This window comes from Paramormyrops kingsleyae, chromosome 19 (genome assembly GCF_048594095.1).
Source record: "Paramormyrops kingsleyae isolate MSU_618 chromosome 19, PKINGS_0.4, whole genome shotgun sequence".
Classification (NCBI taxonomy): Eukaryota; Metazoa; Chordata; class Actinopteri; order Osteoglossiformes; family Mormyridae; genus Paramormyrops; species Paramormyrops kingsleyae.
This window is the reverse complement of record NC_132815.1, coordinates 16,702,651-16,726,028: the sequence shown is the minus strand read 5'-3', so window position 1 is coordinate 16,726,028 and position 23,378 is coordinate 16,702,651. Positions and strand designations below refer to the sequence as shown.

At 44.4% G+C, this 23,378-nt stretch overlaps 2 protein-coding genes across 6 annotated transcripts; one reads left to right on the top strand and one right to left on the bottom strand.

The window, feature by feature from the left end:
* Positions 1-6,105: 6,105 nt before the first annotated feature.
* gzf1 (GDNF-inducible zinc finger protein 1) lies at positions 6,106-11,369 on the top strand. 4 transcript variants are annotated; one of them, XM_023799891.2, is made up of 6 exons: positions 6,106-6,261; positions 7,090-8,444; positions 8,601-8,695; positions 8,835-9,002; positions 9,093-9,250; positions 9,832-11,369. In XM_023799891.2, the coding sequence occupies exons 2-6, from the start codon at positions 7,102-7,104 to the stop codon at positions 10,432-10,434; spliced, it is 2,367 nt and encodes a 788-aa protein (XP_023655659.1). In that variant the 5' UTR covers positions 6,106-6,261; positions 7,090-7,101; the 3' UTR covers positions 10,435-11,369. The 4 variants fall into 4 exon arrangements, with proteins under 4 accessions (XP_023655659.1, XP_023655664.1, XP_072558598.1 ...); XM_023799896.2 differs by having other exon boundaries at positions 6,142-6,261; positions 7,087-8,444; XM_072702497.1 differs by lacking the exon at positions 6,106-6,261 and adding an exon at positions 6,269-6,286.
* Positions 11,370-11,643: 274 nt separating this feature from the next.
* Positions 11,644-23,171, bottom strand: napbb (N-ethylmaleimide-sensitive factor attachment protein, beta b). Of its 2 annotated transcripts, XM_023799920.2 has the most exons (12): positions 22,924-23,171; positions 18,112-18,191; positions 17,883-17,999; positions 16,236-16,282; positions 15,746-15,823; positions 15,539-15,594; positions 15,130-15,214; positions 14,753-14,857; positions 14,418-14,486; positions 13,217-13,267; positions 12,961-13,101; positions 11,644-12,858 (listed from the first exon to the last, which is right to left on the bottom strand). In XM_023799920.2, the coding sequence occupies exons 1-11, from the start codon at positions 23,019-23,021 to the stop codon at positions 13,000-13,002; spliced, it is 888 nt and encodes a 295-aa protein (XP_023655688.1). In that variant the 5' UTR covers positions 23,022-23,171; the 3' UTR covers positions 11,644-12,858; positions 12,961-12,999. The 2 variants fall into 2 exon arrangements, with proteins under 2 accessions (XP_023655688.1, XP_023655677.1); XM_023799909.2 differs by having other exon boundaries at positions 11,644-13,101; positions 22,924-23,170.
* Positions 23,172-23,378: the final 207 nt, after the last annotated feature.

Here is a 23,378-nt window from a genome sequence, read left to right as displayed (position 1 = left end):
AGTAGTTTGGTTCATATTTAGTTTTACATTTTAAAAACATAGTTGGCCTGTTTGTTATCATATGTGAATAACTTTAAATTTAAAATTTAAATGTCTACTTTACTAGTTTTTACTTTAGTTAAAGTAAAAACAAAAATAACAATTGTAATCATCCTTAATTAACAGACATGCTGCTCACAACAACATAGGTGAACATTTTCCGGTTGTATTTACACATACTCTCGGCCACCGTAGCCTGTCTTTGAAGAGGTGTGGCCACAAATCCTTGATAACGTCATTATCCTAACCTATAGGTACAGGTCTGTCTCCAGGCGCGTAGCCAGTAATGGGCCAGGGCGGCACTGGCCCGCCCACATTACTCCCTGGCCCACCCAGGCAAGTTTGATCAAAATACATTTTTAGTTTATTTTTATTATTCAAATGTATTAAAAAATATATATTCATATAAAGGTGTGTTTTTGCAGTTTGTTTGTCTATTATTTTTTCTACTCTCTAAGGTTTAATTATTATTTAAGTAATATTTTTTTCTAGGAAAAAATATAGGCCCGCTCACTTTTTCAATGGCCCGCCCAAAATGCAATTTCTGCCTACGCCACTGTCTGTCTCTGGATCGGTTTGATCACTTTCATTACACCATCACAAGTGGAACTGTGGATGAATAGTGTCACCCCAGATCGGCTGTTAAGGACATAAACTAACCGAGGCGAATTGACGTTTAAACACCGCAGATGAGGGAAACGCCCTCTGAGAGAACGGCACATGTGGCAGAATAACACTTGTTATTCGTATGCTATTCATAACCAGCATACATGACCGGGGCGCCATTGTATGTCACCCGCCATTCATAACAGGGTGCAAAACAGGAAAACAGAAGGATTGCATCTTTTGTCATAAATTTAATGAAAGCTTCTGTATAGAAAAAGTTTTAAAACCGCATAGGGAAAATTATTGAAAAACATACTACAGTGTTGCAAGATAAAATTTAACAAAATCCTCTTATCACATGAGTAAGTACCTAGCTGCTGTATTATTATTATTATTATTATTGTTGTTGTTTTGTAATTTTTCAATTCATACCCTAATTAATAATGGAATATAATATTCCTTCTTAATGAATCGTTTCCTGACATGCACACCTGTTACTACACAGCTGATTTATGGTGTTTGTCACATATCTGGAGGGTGGCACAGCGGTTAGCACTGTGACCTCTGGGACCTGGGTTCGAGTCTCCACCAGGGATAGGCTCCAGACCCTGAATAGGATAAGTGGCTTCAGAGGATGGATGGATACTTCTGTGTTTTGCATGGTATCAGGCCACCACATAGGTGTAAACATCTTCCAGCTTTTATTCAGTGTAGGAGGGACATTGTCCTTCATGTGGCATCTTAAAAGAATGTGATACTGAATATTCTCACCTCCACATTTCAGGGTGGCATGCACTAGTCAAGGTTATGATTGACCCAGTGAAAATAGCATTATAGAGTTATTAGTGTGGATTTTCTCAAAATGACTGGCTAAGATTATCTGACACTTACTACATTAATGCTTGTTTTGCTTTCAGAAGACAGTGCAGATGGTTTTAGTGATAAGCCATCTTTATGAATATGCTGATAAATATAACACTAGAGTCTAAGGTCACAGCTTGCAACCTGCTCACATCTCTCAGCTTCCTTTACCAAGGTGGACATCTCTGTGATGTCATCATCCAGACAGAGCTTGGAGATGCTTGCAGAAGCTTCCCTGTCCACTAGGCAGGCCTGTCTGCATGCAGTAGTTACTTCAGAGATGTTCTCCTCAGTGGGGACACTACAAGGGACCAGCCTCCAGATATAGTCCTTGAAAACACTAACCCTGACGATTTTGCAGCTTTTCTGGAGTTTCTCTACGCTGCTGTAGTAGAGATCCCTCTGGACCACCTGCCCAGGTTGGAAGAAGTGGCAAGAACTGGAGATAAAAGGTTGACCAACAACAGAGGAATACAGAGACCAAGCATCATCAAATGCGTGGCATTAAAGCTGAAACTGACCGGGCAAACGTATCTATGACTGTTCTGAAGACAATGGGGGTCACTGGGGGTCCGGATTGTGGAGAAAACAAGGACAGTCCTGGAGAAGGTGAGAAGAGAGGCCCATACACCGTGACAGCAGATCCTCATGTGTGAAAAAGGCCCAGGAGAGTTTCAGTCTGCACAGACCTCTGAGGATCGCAGGGAGAGGAGACACAAGGCGGAGACATTGACCAGGAGCATCTCTGACCCATGTGACCACGAAGGTCCTCATTCACTAGAACTTGTGCCTGGGGGGTGGGGGGCAAGGTGGACCCAGCTTGACGTAAGTCCTTCAGCCCTGGAAGTGGAATAATGAGTCCCATCATGACACATGGTGGGCAAGTGCCTTATAAGACTAAAGGTTCTGTTGATGGTTTCTCCCAGATGTCTTCCTGTCATACACATTTGTGCTGGTTTAGATTAGAATGGTAACTGTCTTTTTGCTTTACCCCATCTTGCTCTCTAAGACACACACAGACACAGCACTGGCTCTTCCAGTAAGTAGCACCCCTGGAGCTGGGAGTTAAGGGCCTTGCTCAGGGCCCCAATGACAGCATCAGTCTGCCAGCCCCAGGATTCCAACTCATAATCTTCTGATCATGGGTACCAGTCCTAACCCATTGAGCCACCCACCACCGTTTGATATGAATCAATATAATTTAAATAACACCATTTCATATTGATATCACTGGAAAGTTGATATCACTGGAATGTTGATATCACTGGAAACCCATAGGAAGCCAAAGGAAAGAGTTTTCTAGTTTCTAGTTTTTAAGAAAACGAAGAACGTTGAGCAAAAACTACACTTTACGGTAAAATCAGAGGTGAGAAGTTCAGGTCCAAAAAGTACAAATCCAAACCAAGGCTTTGTTCCAACCAACCAGTTCAGCACCCTGTGACTGTGACTATTTATACGCAACTGTTTGGTTGGAACAAAATCTTGGTCTGGGTTTGTACTTTCTGGACCTGAACTTTCCACCTCTGGGTAAAATAGAATGCTGTCAGCAAGGAGGGATAGTATGTATGCGGCCATGTCCACTGTGTTGATGATGTTGCTTAGGTGCGGATGAAGAAGAATCACTGTTGTGCTACCTAACAAACACATACTACGCCCTACAGCCGGCCTACAGTAGCTGACATACTGGATCATATGTGAAGTCAGGTACAGAGTATGTGTACAATATACACAGAATATGATCTGTAACGTTTGCATTCCAGTTGAATGACTCCAGTTGAGTTTCTTTATCCATTTAAAAATTAAGATGCACATTCATGAATCTGCTAGTAAGAGTAACAGTAGAACTGAGGCCTATATTAAGCTATATTTGGTAGGATTAACCCATAAATGATTTAGCCAAATGAAAATCGAAAAGAGCGATCTGTTGGAAGTGGGATAATCTAATTATTGTTTGGTAGTTCATAAGCCAACCTGCACTGGGCTTTGAATCCACGTTCCCTGATTATCCCATTGTGACCTGCCAAGCCACGATGGTCAGTCACAGAAAGCAACACTTCATTTGTACATCGCTGACATTATTCTTTAATACACTATCGATATCTTAACTTGTATCTTGTTTTTGTCATTTTTTGTGAATAGAGTCCTTCTGTTCTATTGTTCCTGTCTCCAATTTATTTGTGATTGTCATCATCATGGTTTTTCTTCTCTTACCGAAGGCGAGCGACTGTTTACGTGCAACATGTGTGAGAAGAGCTTTGCTTCCAAGGAGTACTTAAAGAGGCACGAGGTCTGCTTCCTGGGGGTGAATCCGTTCACGTGTGAGACCTGCAGGAAGACCTTCAGGTGTCCTACTTCCAGCGCTGCTCATTCTGTCCCCAGTAATAATCATCTGCAGTTCCTGAGCTGACGATTTAATCCGTATAGGTGTACAAAAATACCAGTTTGTACACCTGGATGTTTACAGGAGACCTAAAGATTATGCACCTTTCTCTAGAACCCTGTTGGGATCTGTGGTTGTAATTTAAAGCGCGTATAAACAAGTAAACAATTATCACTTTGAACAGAAGCATTAGCCATGTAACTCCACATAAAATTCCTTTTTAGTTTCAGTTACAACAATATTTCTAAAGATTAATGAATCTTTATTAAATAATAATAATAATAAATAAATAATGATAAATGACATTCAGAAATCATTAGAGACACATTCAAAATGTCACTATTTTATGTAAGTCCACAGCATAAAAGGAAGGTAGAAAAACACCTGATTCATTGCTTTATTTTTTAAATACTAGGCCATACTTATGTGAGCAGTGCGGGAAGTCATTCACTCAACAGGGGGCGCTGAGGAGACACCGAAGGATACACACAGGCGAGAAGCCCTTTAAATGTAAAGCCTGTGAGAGGCCATTCACAGACATGTCCGCTCTTAGGCGACATGTGGCAGTAAGAATGGAAAGAAATATCATTCACGTGCCACTTTTCTTTTTCTCCTCGATCAGTAAACATCAGTAAATGTTTTTCAACATCTCTTCAGGTCCATGACAAAAAGGCAGAGTGGCGAACTTATGTTATTGATCTCATGAAGAAAAAAGAACACGACTGGTTAAAGATCGAGATTCTCTAAGTTGACCGGATGAATAAACAGCTGAAATGTATATTTGTTCTGGAGCAAAAGGGTATGGCGTTCATCGCAAATCTGCACAAAGTTTATATCTCTGAAAATCAAAGATCAGCTGTTTTAAACCATTTTCTAAAATTAAACTGACATCACTTCAATGACTGAGATTCAAATAATTATCTATTTTTATATATATGGAAGTATTTGTGCCCAGCTTATGTCGTACTATGTTCAGCATTATGTGTCAAAAATTGCTTTTAAATAATCAGTGTTGTGTGTGTTGTGTTTTGTCAGACTGCCACGGTCACTCGGGGTAACACCAGGCCTCCCATCTGCAGGGCTGTGGGTTTGACTGCTGTCCTGTGGTGGATTTTGCATGTTCACCCGTATTGGTGTAGCTTTCCTCCAGCTTGTGTCTCTGATTTGTGGCTGCGGGACTGCATCCCATCCAGGGTCTCCCAAACATCGGACAGGTTTCCCGACTCCCCACAGTCCCGTCATGGATATGCGCTTCTGGAAGGAGAATGAGAAAACTGTAGAATACAGATGCTTTGCAATATGTGACTGAAAAATAAACAGCACAATTCATTTTCAGTGAAAGATGTATCATTTTGTATGTTGAATTTAAATGTATTACGCAGTGCAACTGAAATGGAAAAAAGATGTTTTTGATAGCACACTTAAGTAATTAGTCATTTTAAAATCTTAACTGCTTTACTTTCCAATTCTAGAATTTTGTTCTTCTGCAGACATAATTTGATATATGTCTCGTTAGGATAGACCTATGTGGAAATATAAACGAAAACATTCCAGGTCCTGCTCAAGTGATTCCATATAACCTGACAGCAGAGAGAAGACATGTTTAGACCAGACCAAAAGTCATTTACACCATAGAATTTAATATGATATCCCTTACTGACATATAGTTAATTGTAGAGCAACAATTCGCTACACCGTATAACAACACATATCTGTCAATTATTGTTTTGGGTAATTATATTTTAAAAAACATTACATTTCATTCACTGAAACGTGAACATGCCATTTTATGCATACATCTCAGTTTAACCTCCTGAGACCCCACCCATTCATTTATGTCCATTGTAGTGGACATTTTGTTTTTGCATTTATCTTTTCACTGATGTAAGGAAACATATGTATTCCTGTTGTACACTAAAGAGAACATGCTGTGAAATTAGAAATAGAAATAAATTTGAAAAAAATCTAAATTGTAAGATATCTTATTTCCTAAAATTGAAGGACACTTTTTTCCTTGGGTCTCAGGACTCTCTCCATTTCATACTGCATTATTTGAGAATTTCTACAGAGAAGTCTATGGTGATGATTATTACTATTGCTACTGGTGATGATTTTATATAGCCTTAATGCTTAAATGTAACGTACAGTATAGCTTAATCACTATAATGTATATAATAATAACCAGTAGAAATGAACAGTGCGGCCGCTTTTTACATTACTGAAATGGCGGAGCTGTGCTCTGCCGCGTCGCTCACCCCGCTCAACATGGCCGCCGCCCGCGCACGGAGGAGCGCTGGGTGCAATTTCTACAGGAAATACTTTCCGGGGCTGGAACCGTGCGCATTTGTCAAGGCCGCCATTTTACCAACCTTACGGTAAGGAGCGCTAAACGGGGGCGATGTGTGTACTTTTTCCCCATCTTTCTTTCTCCCCCCACTGTGTTGCTGTGCATTGAGTTACATTGAGGTGTTTTTTTTTCCCAAATTGTACTCAAATTGGCGTTAGCAGCCTTAGCCGGGCGGCTAACAGCCGCTTACAATTTTACCGTTCTTACAAAAACCCCAAACATTATAACAGCTCGATAGTTCTTTAAAACATTTCGTTCTTTTTCTTTTTATTGTTTTAAATGTTAACAGCCAGTTAACGGGCAGGTTAACGCGCAGTCAGCATAGTCGTCGCGTTGTTTAAACAGACGTTGTCAGCCGGCTAACTAGCTGCCCGAAAGGCTTTTAGCCCGCATGCTAGGTGGCTAACTAGCCAAGCGAAGGCTGATAAACCGCATGCTAGCTGGCTGTCCATCCAGAGTCTGATTAACGCACCGCCTGCTGATCGGCGCCTCTGCTTGTCAGTCTGGTTGCCTGTTATTTATCCTGACAAACTCGCGTTTTGCCCACTAGCTGCTTTAATGGGTGACGGCTAGTGTTAGCTGGCTGTTAAAGCTGCAGATGATGCAGTACCAAATATGAACGAATATAGAATCACATACATATCGGCTGGGGGACCTTATTTTTTATGATCTATACCCCTGAGAAATGCAATATTTAAAATATGACAAATTTTCCTTTGCGTTGTATGTGGCAGACATGGAATTATATTATACAATTACCAATACAAATAACTGTAAAAACTGGGAATGTTATCAGGAGACATTTATGATGGAATGTTTTTCTCCCCCCCCCCCCCCCCCCCCCCCTTTCCAGCAGACGTGAGAAATCATGAGTGACTTTTCTCTTCAGCTGGTTTCTGAGGGGTACCATGAAAATTTGCTAAGGCAGATGTGTCAGTTGAGGACTATGGGACATCTCTGTGATATTGCAGTCCAAGTAGACTCTGGTGGCCAGATGGAGACATTCAAGGCTCACAGAGTGGTATTAGCTGCATCCAGTGGTTACTTTCGAAGCCTTTTGCTAGAAAAGGATCCACCCAGCGAAGTCTGTTTAGACAATCTCTCAGCTAATGATTTTGCCAGCTTTTTGGAGTTTGTCTACAGTGCCAATTTAGAGTTTGTGAAAGAGAGGACTTGCAGCATTTTGGAAATGGCCAAGGCGCTACAGTGTCAGGACCTCGTGGAAGCTTGCAGTGGGGTCAATAAATTTATGGTCTCTGAAACAGACAGTGTTGCATACAAAACAGATCCCATAGCACACGATGGCAAAACCACGGCAAACACCCAGAGCAATGTAGCAGCAAGTTTGCAGTTAGAAGAACCCAGTTCAGATAAAGCTACCTCAGAGGAATTTAGTGTGGTTGAAAAACCAGATTCTCCAAACAGGACAGTAAAGAACAAAGAGATAACCCCTGAAGTGCAGGGCAGGAGGTTGAGTAACAGATTAGCGGGCCGAAAAGTATGCGTAAATCCTCCCAAGAGAAAGTACGGGAGGAGGCTGAAGGAGCAGCACAAAGCACGGCAGGGGTCAGGGAAAACGCAGAGCGAGAGGGCGCCACAGGAGGCGCGGCTCGGGGCCGGAGCTGACGGGGAGAAGCGGGTCGGGGATGACAGGCAGGCGTCTGATGAATTGCCTGATCTGAGCGACACCGACGAGCTGGAAGCAGCAGAAGACGATCCCAACGACCTGGACTTCCAGAGCAATGAGGGTGAGGAGGAAGGCAACAAGGGGAAGAAGAGGAAGCGGAGCGTCCAGTTCCGCTGTGAGAAGTGCCAGCGCTCGTTTCACTACGGGAAGAGCTACCTGAAGCACTTGATGGTGAGCCACGGCGACCTGCCCGAGGTTACGTACCGCTGCGGCACTTGCCAGCAGACCTTCGCCAACCGCTGCAACCTCAAGATCCATGAGCGGCACGTGCACAGCGACGAGCGCCTCTTCCCCTGCGACGTCTGCGGCAAGGCCTTCAAGCGCAAGAAGGACGTCAAGAGGCACACGCGGCAGGTGCATGAGGGCGGTGCCGACCGCCATTTCTGCCCCATCTGCGGCAAAGCCCTCAGCTCCAAGACGGCCCTCGTGCTGCACGAGAGGACGCACACGGGCGACCGGCCATACCAGTGCGGCGACTGCGGGGCAAAGTTTTCGCAGAGCTCAGCACTGAAGACCCACCGCAGGTATGTCACTGTTTCGGTTGGAGGGAGGATAATGGGTATCTGAAGACTACATTGAACGCTTGTGCCAACTTGCTATTTGTGCCAACTTGCTATTTGTGCTAACTTGCTATTTGTGCTAACTTGCTATTGTGCTAACTTGCAATTTTTGTCAAACAGGACGCACACGGGCGAGAAGCCTTTCTCCTGCGATCAGTGTGATGCTAGGTTCACCCAGAACCACATGCTGGCCTATCACAAGCGATGCCACACAGGTATGGGGCTGGCTAGCCAATCAAATGTACCAGATGAGTATATATAGTATCCATGGTGTATATTTTGACACCTTCTGTTAACATCCTTATCATTTAATAATCCTTTTAGTCATTTTTTTTTTTTGCTTCGACCAATCAGGCGAGAAACCCTACATGTGTGAGAGCTGCGGGAAAAGCTTTGCATCCAAGGAGTATTTGAAACACCACGCCAGAATCCATTCGGGGTCTAAGCCATACAAGTGCGAGATCTGCGAGCGGGCATTTGCGCAGAGGAACTCTCTGCACCAGCACATGAAGACACACACAGGTAATCCGCAGAACCGCCTGCCGAGTCCGGGTCGGGCCGTGTGGGGGTCACGCGACACCCTGACCCGTACCCATGTCGTCCCTATGCCAGGCGAGCGGCCATACAGCTGCAATGAGTGCGGCAAGCAGTTCACGCAGCTGAATGCCTTGCAGCGGCACAACCGCATCCACACCGGGGAGAAGCCCTACATGTGCGTGCTCTGCAACCGCACCTTCACGGACAAATCCACCGTCCGGAGGCACACCATGGTGAGCAGTGGGCCGGGGGGGGGGGGGGGGGGAGTCCAGGTCCGAGAGATCAAGCAGTCACGTGACCTAAAGAACATTCTGTCCTTTAACAACATGAAGCAGAAGCTGTTTAGACTATTTAGGAAACTAAATGTTTACACTTTGGATCTGCAGTACACATCTGCTTGTTTATATATGATCTGATATATCTTTATGGCTGTAGCTAAAAGTGGTTTCACCTTCACATTACAATTACATCAGCTGAGCAGATGCTTTTGTCCAGAGTGACGTACAGGAGAGAAAATCTTGGGGTCAGAGAGCAGGGTCAGCCAGCGTACCTGGGGCAGAGGTTAAAGGCATTGCTCACGGGCCCAGTGGTGATGTTTTCACTCTGCCAGCTAGGGAATTGAATCCCATGACCTTGTGGACATGGGCGCAGATCCCTAATCTGCTGAGTTTTGCTAGTTAAAAATAATTTCTAGTGTATTTTGCAGTGTTAATTACAATATCAGTTTATACCTAAACCAGGTCCATATTTAAGTGAATAGTTTAGATTTACAAGCGCAAGTCATGTCACCAGCTAGCTGGGGTGTCATCCACAGACGCATGACAAGGACATTCCGTGGAAGAACTACCTGGTGGTGCTTAAAGGAAACGTGGAGAGCGGACCAAAGAGGATAAAGCAGGATGGCACGGAGGAGAAGGAGGACGAGAGCGAACTGGACGGTGCCGGTAAGGGTGTAAAGGCTGAGACGACGACCACAGTCCAGGCTGAGTCTGTCACCATCTCGGGGGACTGGAGCACGGCCGGGCATGGCGCCATCGCCCTGGTGAGCCACCCCACGTTGGGCGGCTTCACTGTCATCCAGACCGACGTGCAGGCGAGCCAGCTCCAGTCAGCAGGTGGCGCTGACCCGCTACCTCTCCCAGTCACAGTCTCCATCCCCCTGCCCGTGTCGCTGTCCGTCCCTATCTCGGCGCCGCTCTCCGTCCCCGTTTCGGTGCCCCTATCGGCGTGCACCCCCGTCGCCGACGAGGTGTGCGTTACGGTGCAGTCCTCAGAGCTGGACCCCGAAGCCGACCCGGAGCAGGTGTCTGAGATTGCCGCAGTCGGACACCTCGGGGTGACCGAGGACGTGCCTGTAGAAACTATGAGCGTGGAGATGGAGGTCACTTCCGAGAGCGTGTCCGACACGGCGATGTAGGGCTAAACTCCGCTGTCTTTAGAGAATGAATGTGATCTAGTTCCACTGTAGCTGTTGTAATGGGTTAGATCTCAGCTATCAGAAGGTTTTGTCTAAAAATACATGAAATGCATATAATCTGCCCATGCATCATTTTGAACTAAATAATGATAAATTTAGCAGTTCTGTAAATAATCTGAGTGCCTGGTTCTGTTTGTTTTAGTTCTATAGCACTGAACACTTCCAGTGCTGAAGAATGATGCGACATCTTGTCCGTTTGTGTAGCATTTAATTGTTTATGTTTGACATTTCAAAGCATTGAGACATTCTCATACTAATGAGGGCTGTTTACACCCATTGTAATGCACACTTAATGTATATAATTCATAACTGACCAGATGCTGTACAGTGCTCTTTGAGCTACATTAAGTATTTCAGTATGTAGGCTTCTTAGTTACAGACAGCTGTTTTGTACTTTAGGTTCGGCCTGTCCTTTTACCTTAACACGATAAAGGTTCTGTTGTTCCCTGGTGCAGTTTTTAGACGTGTGATAGTTTCACTAAGGTCACGCTTTCATGGGTGAATGTGTGTCCGTCTCGCTGTTACCGCTATCCTTTCAGTCGAAAGATGTATCTGAGATCAGATATTCCTCGCAGCTGGAATGGTTAAGATGGTAAATGCAAACCCAACGTGGCACAACCTGTCATAAAGATACAGTTTCATTACCATCATTCATCTTCATTCCTGCAGTATGTACCCAACAACATCTGACCTCTGCTTTGTCAGATGCAGGTTATGTGCTGGTAGACTAAGACATAGCTTTTTAATGTACTACATTTGTGTATTAGGATGAATATAACACAACTGTCTGTACTCGGGTGTGACATACCAAATTTAACAGTACAACTGCAGTGTAATTTGGTGTTTAAGGAGAATAAAGTTCAGTGTTGAATTAAGGGCAGCTGTTTATGTATTGTGTGACGTCGACAGGACTGCAGGGAGATTAAACCTTGTGTTTTGGCAATTAGTATCCCCTGGTTCTGGCACATGTTACTGGCATGATCTGTAGGACAGGAACATACAGAGTCCCGCAGGCTTTCATTCCAGGAGAGTCCAGCTGTCAGCCTAATTACTTTGCAACACATGTAAAGCTGCTGCTGGTGCGCACAAACAAAATGGGTTTAAAATAAGACGGGACAAGAATCGAAGACCCATGAAAGGCAGACCAGCTCAGAGACCCTCCTTTATTACTGTACATTAGCAGAAACTGAAATACAATAATACATACAGTAGGAAGTGGAAAGACTCGTGGGTCACTTTCTCTTTTTATTTTTGGTTGTTAAAAACCGGGTTACGCGTCACAATACCTTAACACTAATTACATGTGATGACATGCTCGTATGCGGGATCCTGGGGATAGCTAGTTCACCTCTAACAAGTAGATACTCACAACACGGACATTAAGCACACTGAGACGTTACACAAGACATAATAAAAGTGCCATTGTACCAGAGGGGACCGGATGTGTCTCTCTCAGTTAACCGTGCAAAAAATAAAAAAAATTAAAAATCCATCCACAGGCCGCTCAGCGTAGGTATAGTACTAGCAGTGATGGGAAACAGTCAGAATTATTTGGAGGGTGGCGGTGAAGAGAACAATAAACCCAGGAAGCAAAGGGAAAACTAAAAATAAAAAAAAAAGGTTTCGGTACCTCTGACACCCCCAGGATTCTTAGCATCTCCCATGACCTGAACAGAGCATCACTTCCCATCATGTAACGATGATTTCTGAGCCAAAAGCAGACACCCTGCCCTTAAACGGTCAATAAACAAACATTTAATTTCTCTATTTCATTGCACAACTACATCTGTGCTACTTTGTGGGTATCTGGGACCAGATGAAACCTAGATTATACTCTTTACTGCGACAAAAAACAGTATTTAATACTTCATTGCGCCTTCTGGTTAACATATCTCTGTGTTTATCCTTTTGCTGCAGAGCCAGATAATGCTTTTAAAATAAATTACAAAGGGGTCTAAATAGTTCCTCAGAGGTTCCTGCCTGGAAAGCCAGATGGCCTTAGCGCTTTAGCATCTTGCGTGAGACTTTATGCATCTGAACGGTGCCTGGAAATGAGATGGTGTAACCACAAGAAACAAACAGCAATGAGAAGAAATGAACACTGCTTTTTTTTAAAAAAAAAACTCGTAAGTGATTATTTAAATATTTCAAAATAGACTGAATTTCCACTCCATTTAAATAATTACAGCTGTACAATAAGCAAGACCTTCAATAGTAACCAGGTAAGTGTCTAAATGTGGAAATGCCATTTTTTTCAGTTTTCTGGAATGTTCTGGGCTGCTTAACGTTGCGGAAACTGCACTCGGAAATGCCACCAAAGAGCCACGACGTTCAACCGCATCCTGCGGGAAGAGAGAAGACGACCTGGGGGGTATAAACCGGACAAATCTGCAGTGATAGTCATACGGATACATGGGTCGCGTTCGGGAGGGGGGGGGGGGGGAGGATGGAGACCCTAAAGCAGACCTTAGGACACAAACGTAGAGAAACGTGGGATCCCTGACTTCACTTCAGATCCCCAGCATCACCCTGGATTGTCTTCTTAATGCGTAAGAGCATGGTGGTCAGCCACTGGTCCAGGCGAGAGATGGAGTCGAACTCCTTAACCTTAACAAAAAGGCATGAACCACATGAGGCCACCGCTTACAACAAAAACGTATCTGTAAATGTGCTTACCGAGACTGGCTGACGCTACGAACGATTTAACTTGGAGATAACTTACTGCTTCAGTAAAAGCCTCACTGTTCTGTTCCTCATGAGCTTCTAGAAGTTTCTGTAGAGAGAACACAAGGATTCTGGATAAGCCAGTTAGATATACATAAATTGCTATATTTAAAAAAAACATTATTCAGAAAGTTCAGGGTGGTTTCTCAACTGCACTCAAATTCCCAAAAAGTTTTCTTAAGAGCCCCAGAGGTAAAAGCAGTGCACTCTTACTTAGTTTGACTGGTACAATATGTAGTCTGAACTACACAGATGGGGAACATCCAGATAGTCCTCTTTTGGCTTTATGGCTTTATGGCTTTAGTCTGAACCACAGCCTTGCTTGTATATTGCTACGCAGACGAGCTCATAGTGTTACAACAAATTTATGAAAAATCAATACTCGTATCATGATACGGACAATATCATCTCAATCCAGGGCATAATTTATTTAGTCTCACAGGACTAAGTTTTAAAGGAATATTGATTATATTATTTCCATAACATAACATAACAACACTTGGCTTTTCGTAAATTGCAAAGATGTGAAGATTTCATGCATTGACACTGATTATTAGTCTCTCTATAGACGGTGTAGTGCTTTAAATAATCCCTAATGAAATTTTCTGCAAAACACGCAAAAAAAAACACATCCTGCATTGACACACTCTCCCCAAATAATAACTAGTGTTAGTCCAAAAGTGTTCACAAGAAAAGCAAAGAACAATAAGAATCTCCATCAACATGAAGCCAAAATGATCTTTCACTTTAGAAAGTGATGAATGTCCTTAGGCCTCCCAACCGTGACTGTCAGTGGGCTCCGCCCTTTCCGCAAGATCCTTCCTTTTCCTCTAGTGCTGGTTCCTCACCCCCACCTGAATTTCCTGCCACTGTCAATCCTCGGACCCCCCCCCCCTTTTTTCATAAATAAAATGCATTTCATTATATGACATGCAACGTGACAATTTTTATTTACGATATTCAACTGACAGAAATAAGGTGGAATATTAAGTTGTACATTTAACATTAAAAGCACTGAAATAAAAACTACCAAACTAATGTGCAATATATACGCTACGCATTGCATCTGAAAACTTGTACTCGTTCTCCTGTAATTATGATGAATACGGTTCATTGCACAGGACTTATTAAGCAGTGACTCTGATCCACTTATGATCAAAGTCTGCTTTTATTTCAGAGGGTCCCTCTAATTAACGTACCTTCAACAACTTGCACTCTCTGGAGTCAGAAAATGCTGGAAACATTTCCTCATACTTCTCCACAGCAAGCTAAAATACATAAATAAATAAAATAAGCGACAAAGAAAAATGACAAGATGAGTCATTTTACAACAAATTCCAGCACAGGGCTTTTGATGTGACACCCACTAACTTACAGTACAGGGACATTTGTAGCTGTACCTGGTGCAGCTCCTTAAGCTTTGCATCACTAATGAAGTTCAGAAAGACTGGTGACCACACACACACACAGGCACACACACACACGGGCACACACACACACACGGGCACGAAGATGCACCTGAACACATACTGACCTTCGCATTTAATTCGTCGACAATAAAATGGCACAATGCAGCCTTGAAGAAATACTCTTTTGCACTGTATTTCAGTAGAGGGTTATCCATAGTGTTGGTTCCAACCTAAAAAAAGTTTATATTATATATATGTATCCACAAACACACACACTTTAACATCGAGCCACCAAAGTGTCATTCTGCAGTATTTTTAGCCAGGCCAAAGCGGCTCTTTCTGGTAATGAATACAGATGGACATTTTACTGGAGAGGTTCAGGTTAAGCTTCTCACTCTCTGCACTGCACCAGGACCCCTCCTGGGACTTTTGACTCAGCAGTCCGTTCCCTTAAGTGCTATGCCACCTGCTGCCCGTAGTGTGGAATGACAGAGCCGCCCACCTGCTCGTAGATCTCAATGGCTTTCTGGTACTGCTCCAGCTGTGCACTGTACGATGCCACTTTCAGCAGACACTTGTTTGCAGAGCTTCCGTGAAGATGAGGGAACAGAAACAAGCTCCGGTCAGACCGGGACGGCGGTTCTAATCCCCACAGGGCGTTTCCACTAAAACCTCCAGAACATCCTCCTCAGTGACGTCACGGTTCACATTAAACTGTGCTTTGGGTCACATTAATCACAAACACATGCATTTACTTTAAAAAAAAAATTGCGTAGTAGACATTTTTACACAAAGCTACGTACAATTGAGAAAGCAGGGGCAGCCAGTCCCTGGATCAGTTGTGGGTTAAGGGCCCCCTCCAGAAATTCATACAGACAACCTCCCGATAACCCACAGTGTCACATGTTTACCTGTTAGATTCCTCGCCTTTGTAATAATCTGCTGCCTGTTCATAGTGGGCAATCGCCTGGGGGGGGAGTAGAAGCAAATGACTTATTAATAAAATTAACATTCAATTAAGCACAAAGTAAGCACAGCTTAGAGAACTCCAGGTCATCCAGTGACAGAACACTGGCGAGGGATGTTCGCCAAGGCTAACGGCCCACGTGCAGATGTACCTTCTCGATGTCCACCAGTTCAGACTCGTAGACCTCGGCAATTGTGATGTGGTGCTTCGCGGCGATTGTGAATCGTCCCTGGGAAGACGAGGGGGAAGGAAGGGGGGGTTGACTGATGAGTGAGAAATTCAATTTCAAGTGATGGAAAGGGTACTACAAGGAGCCACGCCTGCGCTCTGACTATCCGCATCATGAATATTGACATCTGAATCTGAATGGAGGAATATGACCTTTGTCACCATGGAAACGGTCTGACCCATTATCTCCTATGACACATTGTCACTCATACCATTATGACAAAAATTAAAATTTAAGTTACTTTTACTGACAACATATTGTCCTTTATTCTCAAGACATTCATCAGCTCTGTACTTGAAACTTACTTCATGCATCTGACAAGTATCTAACAAAGAAATTTCATTAGCCAAGGGCTACGAGGCTCGTTACACTCTGCACTCTGAAACGCGCTGTCGGTCTCTGGGCATCTTACCATATCTGTGTATATATCGATGGCTGCGTTTAAGCAGTTGATAGCCTCTATTGAGCGCATGAAGGAAAGGAAGACAGGATAAAGGGTTTGGGGATTAGATCAACTGACAGGAAAGGCAAACAGCAACTCTCAGCCACTTTATCACCTACTGGACTGGTTGCTCGCAAAAACAAACATTTCTGGCAGACCCTTTTTCCAGCATGGGGGATAAAATGACCACCATTCATGGCTGTCACCTTCTGTTTCAAGAAGCCAGGATCAAACTTGACTCAGGCAGCTTAAGACATTGATGGACACTTAAGAGCCGGCAGTATGTCCATCAATCTAAGCATCCAATGTGTTTATCCAGTACCGTGTTGCAGGGCGCTGGGATCTGATCCCAGACAGCATAAGGCACAAGACTGAGGTACATCCTGGACGGGACACCGGTCATTCGCATCGCACTCACACACTCATTAAAGGACCTTAGGAGGATGCTGAAATTAGCCTGACTGCATGCCTTTGGTCTGCATAAGGAAATTCGTGCAAAATCCAGGGAACATGCAAATTCCACACGCACAGAAAACTGCCGGGATGCAAGCCCCCAGTCCTGGAGGTCTGAGACCTCATTTTTGCCCACTGATGCCAGCAGTACCAGCAGTGAAAATGGCATAACCCTACACTCTGGGGACTGCTGATACATCTGAACGTCTGTGTTTACACAGGTGGGGTAAACTATCTGTTCAGAGGATATTTATTTTCCGTCGGACAGCAGACAGAGGAATTCTACACCAGACCGGAGCGTATCTCCTTCGTCACTATAACACCGATGGCCAATTCCACAAATAAATACAATGACCAATCATAAATATTTACTACTATCAAAAGCACTGGAGCGTTTGAGTTATCAGACAAAAGATAAGTTTGATTATCGTGGATGCTCACCTAAACACTGTAAAGACATTACATAAAATTACTAAAATAAATCACTAGGCTTATTTAGGCTTTACTGCTGGTCTATGGTCTCTGGCGCTGAATCGTGAGAATCTAGCAGCAATGTGGAATGTTTAAGATGTAAAACGGCTGCTTCTCCAAATGTATATTCAAGTCCAGTAAGGAGTTAGAGTTTTAGTTCACTCTGATCCATTAATTTCACTGGGAAATTGGTTGTACGCGCTGACCACCCAAAACCAAACACCCGCAGACTGTATACCAGCATTTCCTAGCAAAGGCGAGCAGTGAAGCTTTCAGCCGGCAAGATAAGGTGATCAGTGGGATTTGCCAGGCGCCAGGACCAGAGTCGCACCAGCTACACTCTGTGGACCAGAGACGTCAACATAGATTTAAATTGGGAGGCAACATCAGTCATTCATTTAAAACATAAAGGGAAGCACTTGGGGTGGGGGGGAATATACTTGTTTTGCTTTTTTACCCCAGAAAAAGCACATTTTGTACTGGTACAAAACCTCAATAAAAATTATGCTGGGACATTCAAATAGAGCACAAAACTGTCAGGTTTTCAGTTCACCAGACTGCCTGCAAACTCGCAGTTTGTGATGGGTGTCTCTCCCATGATCCAGCCCCCCCACAGCGCACAGTCCTCCCCGCCAGGCTCCGGCTAGGCGGCCGGGCTCCCGGCAGGCTGGGACCCCCCCCTCGCACGCTCACCCTGGGGATCGGCCTTCTTGTAGGCATTGCCGGCGTCCACAAAGCTGGTGGCGGAGTCGTGCTTATTCTGTAGCTGCATGTGAAGCTTGGCGGCCTGACAGAAGGCGCTCCCTGCAGCTGCAGACGGAAACAGACAGCAGAGGGCGTCGCGGGCGCACGCCTGTCACCGCGCTGGCCCCGCCGGGCCCCGCCAAATGGTGCCCCCTCCCAGCTCCGCCGGGCGACATACCACTCCAGTTCTTGGCCATCTTGAACATGTTGGCTGCTCTGGCGTACATCTCACATGCTTCCTCGACTTTGTGGTTCCCGCTAGAAGACAAAGGCGGGAGACGGCTCAGAAGACGGGGGCGGGGGCGGCCGGGGAAACGCCGTGATATGGGAGCTGCAGGACACCGACTCGCAACCACTTTGCATCCTGGTGCATAAACGTCAACTACATTACATTCTGTTTATTTGACAGAAGCTTTTATGCAAAGCTCAGCCAATTCCTGAGAAATCAGGGTCGACGGTCCCTCGAGCAGCTGTGGGTTAAGGGCCCAACCGTGACGTCACTCTGCCGATCCTGGGATTTGAACCAGCGAACTTCTGATCCCAGCATTCTAACCCGCTGAGCCACAGCCACCCCCCACCCAAGCCACTTCAAATAAAAGAATCAGCTACGCAAGTACTTGTAAAACTGGCACTTTTCAAGAAAACCTGAGTTATTCAATAAATAACTCCGGAACTCCTTCGTAAACTCTGATTTTACTACATGTGTGTCCAACCACAATGGCGGACTATTTGGTACACAAACAGGATTAAGAGTTTAGGGTGATGTTGACGCTGACCTGAAAGCTGCATCCTGCTTCGCACCCGGGGGACAAACGCCGCCCCGGGGAACCACACACTCTCCTCACATCCTCACTTAGCCTACTTAGTGTCCTGGGGGCCTTATCGTCCAGGGAAATTCAACCTGAAAATAATGAAAAGCGTGGATGGTTTCTGTTAAAGGGACACGTGCTCTCTGACGCTCTCCATTCACTTTAGACTGAGCACGTCAAACAAACTGCTCCGGTCACTTGACATGGGGAAGGGCCATTTATTAAACGACCCGTATAAACATGTGATCACAGCTGATTTACAAAGCAATAGCCCAGGGGTCCTGCAGAACCAAGACCACATTTACCTCTCAACAGCCCAGGGGTCCTGCAGAACCAAGACCACATTTACCTCTCAACAGCCCAGGGGTCCTGCAGAACCAAGACCACATTTCCCTCTCAATTCCATGTAAATCCCTGATCACGTGAAAATAATTATATATCTTTTATTTAGCTGGCACTTTTATCTAAATTGACACGCATTTTTGAGAAAGCAGGGTAATTCAGTCCCAGGAGCAATTTAGATTTTTAAGGACCTTGGTATGGGGCCCAACAATAAAATTACTCTGCTGGCCCTGGGATTTGAACTGGTCACCTTCTGATTGAGGCACAGCATCCAAACCCACAGAGCCACACACTGCCAGTTTACTTGTAGGCTGAAGGCTAAAATTGAGCTTTTACACAATAAGGCTGACATTCCACATTTAACCAAAACATACATGCAAACAACACACCTGCCCAGGACCCAGGACCTCTCACATCCGCCATCTCCCCCAGCAGGTGGGTGTACACTGTAAACTCTGCCCAGTCCTGTGGATTTCTGGCACATGCAACTGCCCCATTCTTTAATGGGAAGCTTACATCACATTTGATTCATTTAGCAGACATGTTTATTCCAATCACACAACACAGCATCCTAACATGCTGAACCACAACACCCTGCCCCAACGTGGAATCTCTGCCACAGTGTCACGCCAGTGAAACAACCCTGGATAGTGATTAATTCATTTTCACTTGTTTGCAAATGAATTTGTGCAGCGACACGGGTGCAACTGACACTTGGGCTGTAATACGTTCATTTCTAGGAGCAGGATGGTTTACGGTGAGGAACCGACAGACAGGCGCTGGGCCAAAACCCAAGGTGACTGGGGATAACCTCACCAATCCATACTGCAGCCCTATCTGCTGACTAATCATTCCCCATCAGCTCTGGAGGAAATCTAACCTTAAATGCACCAAACGATTGCAGCAAACCAAAAAACAACGATCACAGGATGTAAAAAGGCACAAACATAAATGCAAAATGTCTTAAACACCTCCTCCTGCAGTTATGACCAAGATGAGCAGTGATAATATATAAATATTTAAGTATATATATGATAAACACTAGTGTCAAGAGAACAAAAAATCAAATTTAATATTGCTGCAAACTGAATGTATTCCAACTCAGGACTGTATATTTAAGCACTGTTTGTGTAGTTTTAAATGAGTTGTATGAGATTCTGCTACAACCCCTTGTTTCTTCAAGATATATTTTACCGTCAAGCTTCAGCCAAGACAATGAGAAAATGACAGAAGCTGAAAAGGACAATGGGGGCCTTCATGTTATTTAAGGGTACAACATAACTGTGAAGCAAATGCCACATGTGGAAAAGTGTTTTCAATGCTGTATCTAATCAATGGATTATTTAAACACCTTTATTATGTTCTCATGCAACTGAAAATCAAGTCGTTGCAAGGCAACTGACAAAACTGTGGCAATCAATTACTTCCTCGCATATACAAAATGGTGCACAAAACCAAGAATAAGGGAAGAGAAAGAAAGAATGCCATAAGACAATGAAAGAGAGCAAACGAAAACTCCAGAGTATGGAGAAAAACCTAAGGGGGGGGGGGGGGGGGGGGGGTCCAAGGAAGACTGGCTGCCCAACCCCCAACAGGGCATGAAAACATTATAGAAAACAGAGAAAATGAGCCTGCAAGCAAGGTGTAACCGGTCAGTCCATCAATGACTATAGTATCCGTCTGTCTGTCTGTCTGTCCGTCCGTCCGTCCGTCCATCCATCCATCCATCCATCCACCCATCCAAAAGTATTACCAGTAGTGTTATAATATGGCTTGACCTAGCGTTGTAATATATTATATTGTATATGTATACAGCTGCACGTAATTTTTACAAATTATTTTTTACAAATTATCGTTGTAAATTAAAGATGTCTTTTCAAAATATTAAACAAGGTTGTTATTCCAATCGTAGACAGCGACAAGCGTCATATTTTCTTATACTGAATTCCATTTGAAAATCAATTTAAACGTTTATCATCCATGCAAAGTGGATTGATAGGTGGTTGATGACCGGGTCTTATGCCAGTTTCAGCCAGCCGATTACCAAAATAAACGTGCTCAGTATTGTCCAAATTAAAGATGACTTGGCAAATTTCACCCACTGGATTTTGCTCAACACGCTTAACTGGTCATAGGAAGCAGAAACAGAGACAAACTCTGTCCACATCGCATATGTCGAAGCAGAGGAAAAGCTTGCGTTGGGGGGTGAGGTGCTGTTTCACGTTACTGGGAATAAACGCAGGCTTCCTGATCACCTACGCAAGCCCTCTGCGCATTTTACGTACCGTAATTATTTTAAAGCAGCAACATTTCCACTTTCTGTTCCTTCTGCTTATTTGTATTTTTAGTGAAATAACTCTTCTGCATATTCTTTCATAAATCAACATTCGCGAATTATATAGGTGGCTGAAAGAGTGGGTAATTCTGAGTTTTAAAGCATATAACCGATGTTGCGACTATTTCAAATAAATGTTTTAATGGTAGTTATTCATCTTTCTGATTCTTGCACAGTCAGTTTTGTGATTTATGAAACTATGTATTGTGGTGCGCTACATTTAGTGACATATTTAGGAATGTTCGATATAATGTGACCATTAGAATTGTGTAAACAAGACAATACGTTTTGAAAGATGTGCTACTGCTTTTTCACACTGGGGTATTTGATTGCTGTGTCACTCTTTTTCCTGTAATTTTATGGGGTCACGAAATCTGACGACAGCTATCAGAGAGTGTGACCCCTCTGCCACGGCTGATCTTGATCACTAAACCCAATTGTAGTGGCTCTTAAGTCATACATCACGACGGTTACAGAATACGGTGTAACACCGAAAATTAAAAAGGAACAACTTCAGATCTGATCGTATCTGCATACTTAAAAACGTCTTTTACTAAAACAACCCGCGGCGTATAACAATACCCACAAAAATCGTATCATCACAAATCTCCATAGAATCAAGTGGGCAACCCGCCCGGTGCGCCACTCCGGCAGGGAAATGATGGCCCCTGCATGGGAACAGGACCTCGCATTTTAAGCAGCAGATACGGCTTATGGGTGAAATCCGCACTCCTGGTACGAGAAGGGCACAGGTCCGTTGTCTGACATACTTCTCCGGTCCGTCAGACCCCAGCCCGCCTCCCCTCTCCGGTCCGCTGTCAGACCCCAGGCTGCCCCCCTCTCTCTCCCTCCGTCTCTCTCTCTCTCTCTCTCTCTCTCTCTCTCCTTGGTGCAGGGACGGAAATCCCGACACTCCGCCATCGGCCGCTTAGGGACTGCTAGAGTGAAAACGAAGACTTATCATCTAAGTACTTCGCCCACCCCCCACACCCCCAACCCAAATATGTATCTCATATATATATATATATATATATATATATATATATATATATATATATATATATATATATATATAGAGAGAGAGAGAGAGAGAGAGAGAGAGGGAGAGAGGGTGCATTCCATTGCGTATTCTTTTGCATCACCGTAGCTGTCCATGTATGAACATTTACTAGATGTCAACACCCCCGCAAGCACAAAGCGAACTCTTTCCTTGCCCTTCATCATCATCATCGTCGTCATCATCGTAATTATCATTATTATTCTTATTATTATTAGCATCAGCAAACAGCTTAGCTCTCCCCCTGGCTAAGGGCGCGCTGTCACCCAGCATCCTCTCCCTATGACCTGCTCAGATTCAGCCCCCGACCCCCACACCTCCTCCACGTTCCCCTCCTGCCCTCCGCAGTCCTGCGGACAGACGCCCCCCGGCTTGGGGGGCGCAGGCTAGCCGGTTAGCCTGCTAAGGAAGCCGCATAAGCGCGCTGACCGCCGCAGCGCTTCTTACCCAAACATCCCCCCCAGGAACGACGAGGAGGACTTCACTTTCTTATCCGCTTCGGCCATAAGCTGGATCGCTTCCTTCTCTTTACCGGAATTGTCCATTGTTGGTTATTTTTTAAGAATAACAAGCTTTAGGTGCACCGGTATATTTACCGTTACCTAGATACAAAATATCTGCATCGGCTTATGGTGATGGAGGATTACAGTCGGTGGTTTTATGTAGCGTAGGTGTACAGCGGACAACGCGGGTAATCGTGGTTTATGTAGTTTTTGAATCTCTCAATAAGCAGCGGTTTACGTAATATTGAACTACAGCTCCCGGGAACCCAACGGTCTTGTCCGGCGTAGGTTTGTGAGATGGCGAAGTGGTCATCATATGCTCAATGGTCTTATTCGGCCGCGGGCAGTACTGGAAACTCCTTCGGGGAGGGAGGCTGCGTTTCTGCGTGATTTATCGGT

Coding starts and splice junctions, on each gene's coding strand:
- gzf1 (XM_023799891.2), top strand. CDS start 7,102: ATGAGTGACTTTTCTCTTCAGCTGGTTTCTGAGGGGTACCATGAAAAT. Junction 8,696..8,834: donor TCACAAGCGATGCCACACAG/GTATGGGGCTGG, acceptor TCGACCAATCAG/GCGAGAAACCCTACATGTGT. Junction 9,251..9,831: donor CCGTCCGGAGGCACACCATG/GTGAGCAGTGGG, acceptor TGTCATCCACAG/ACGCATGACAAGGACATTCC.
- napbb (XM_023799920.2), bottom strand. CDS start 23,021: ATGGACAATTCCGGTAAAGAGAAGGAAGCGATCCAGCTTATGGCCGAA. Junction 15,824..16,235: donor TCGATATATACACAGATATG/GTAAGATGCCCA, acceptor TCGTCTTCCCAG/GGACGATTCACAATCGCCGC. Junction 14,487..14,752: donor TCGACGAATTAAATGCGAAG/GTCAGTATGTGT, acceptor TATGTATTTTAG/CTTGCTGTGGAGAAGTATGA.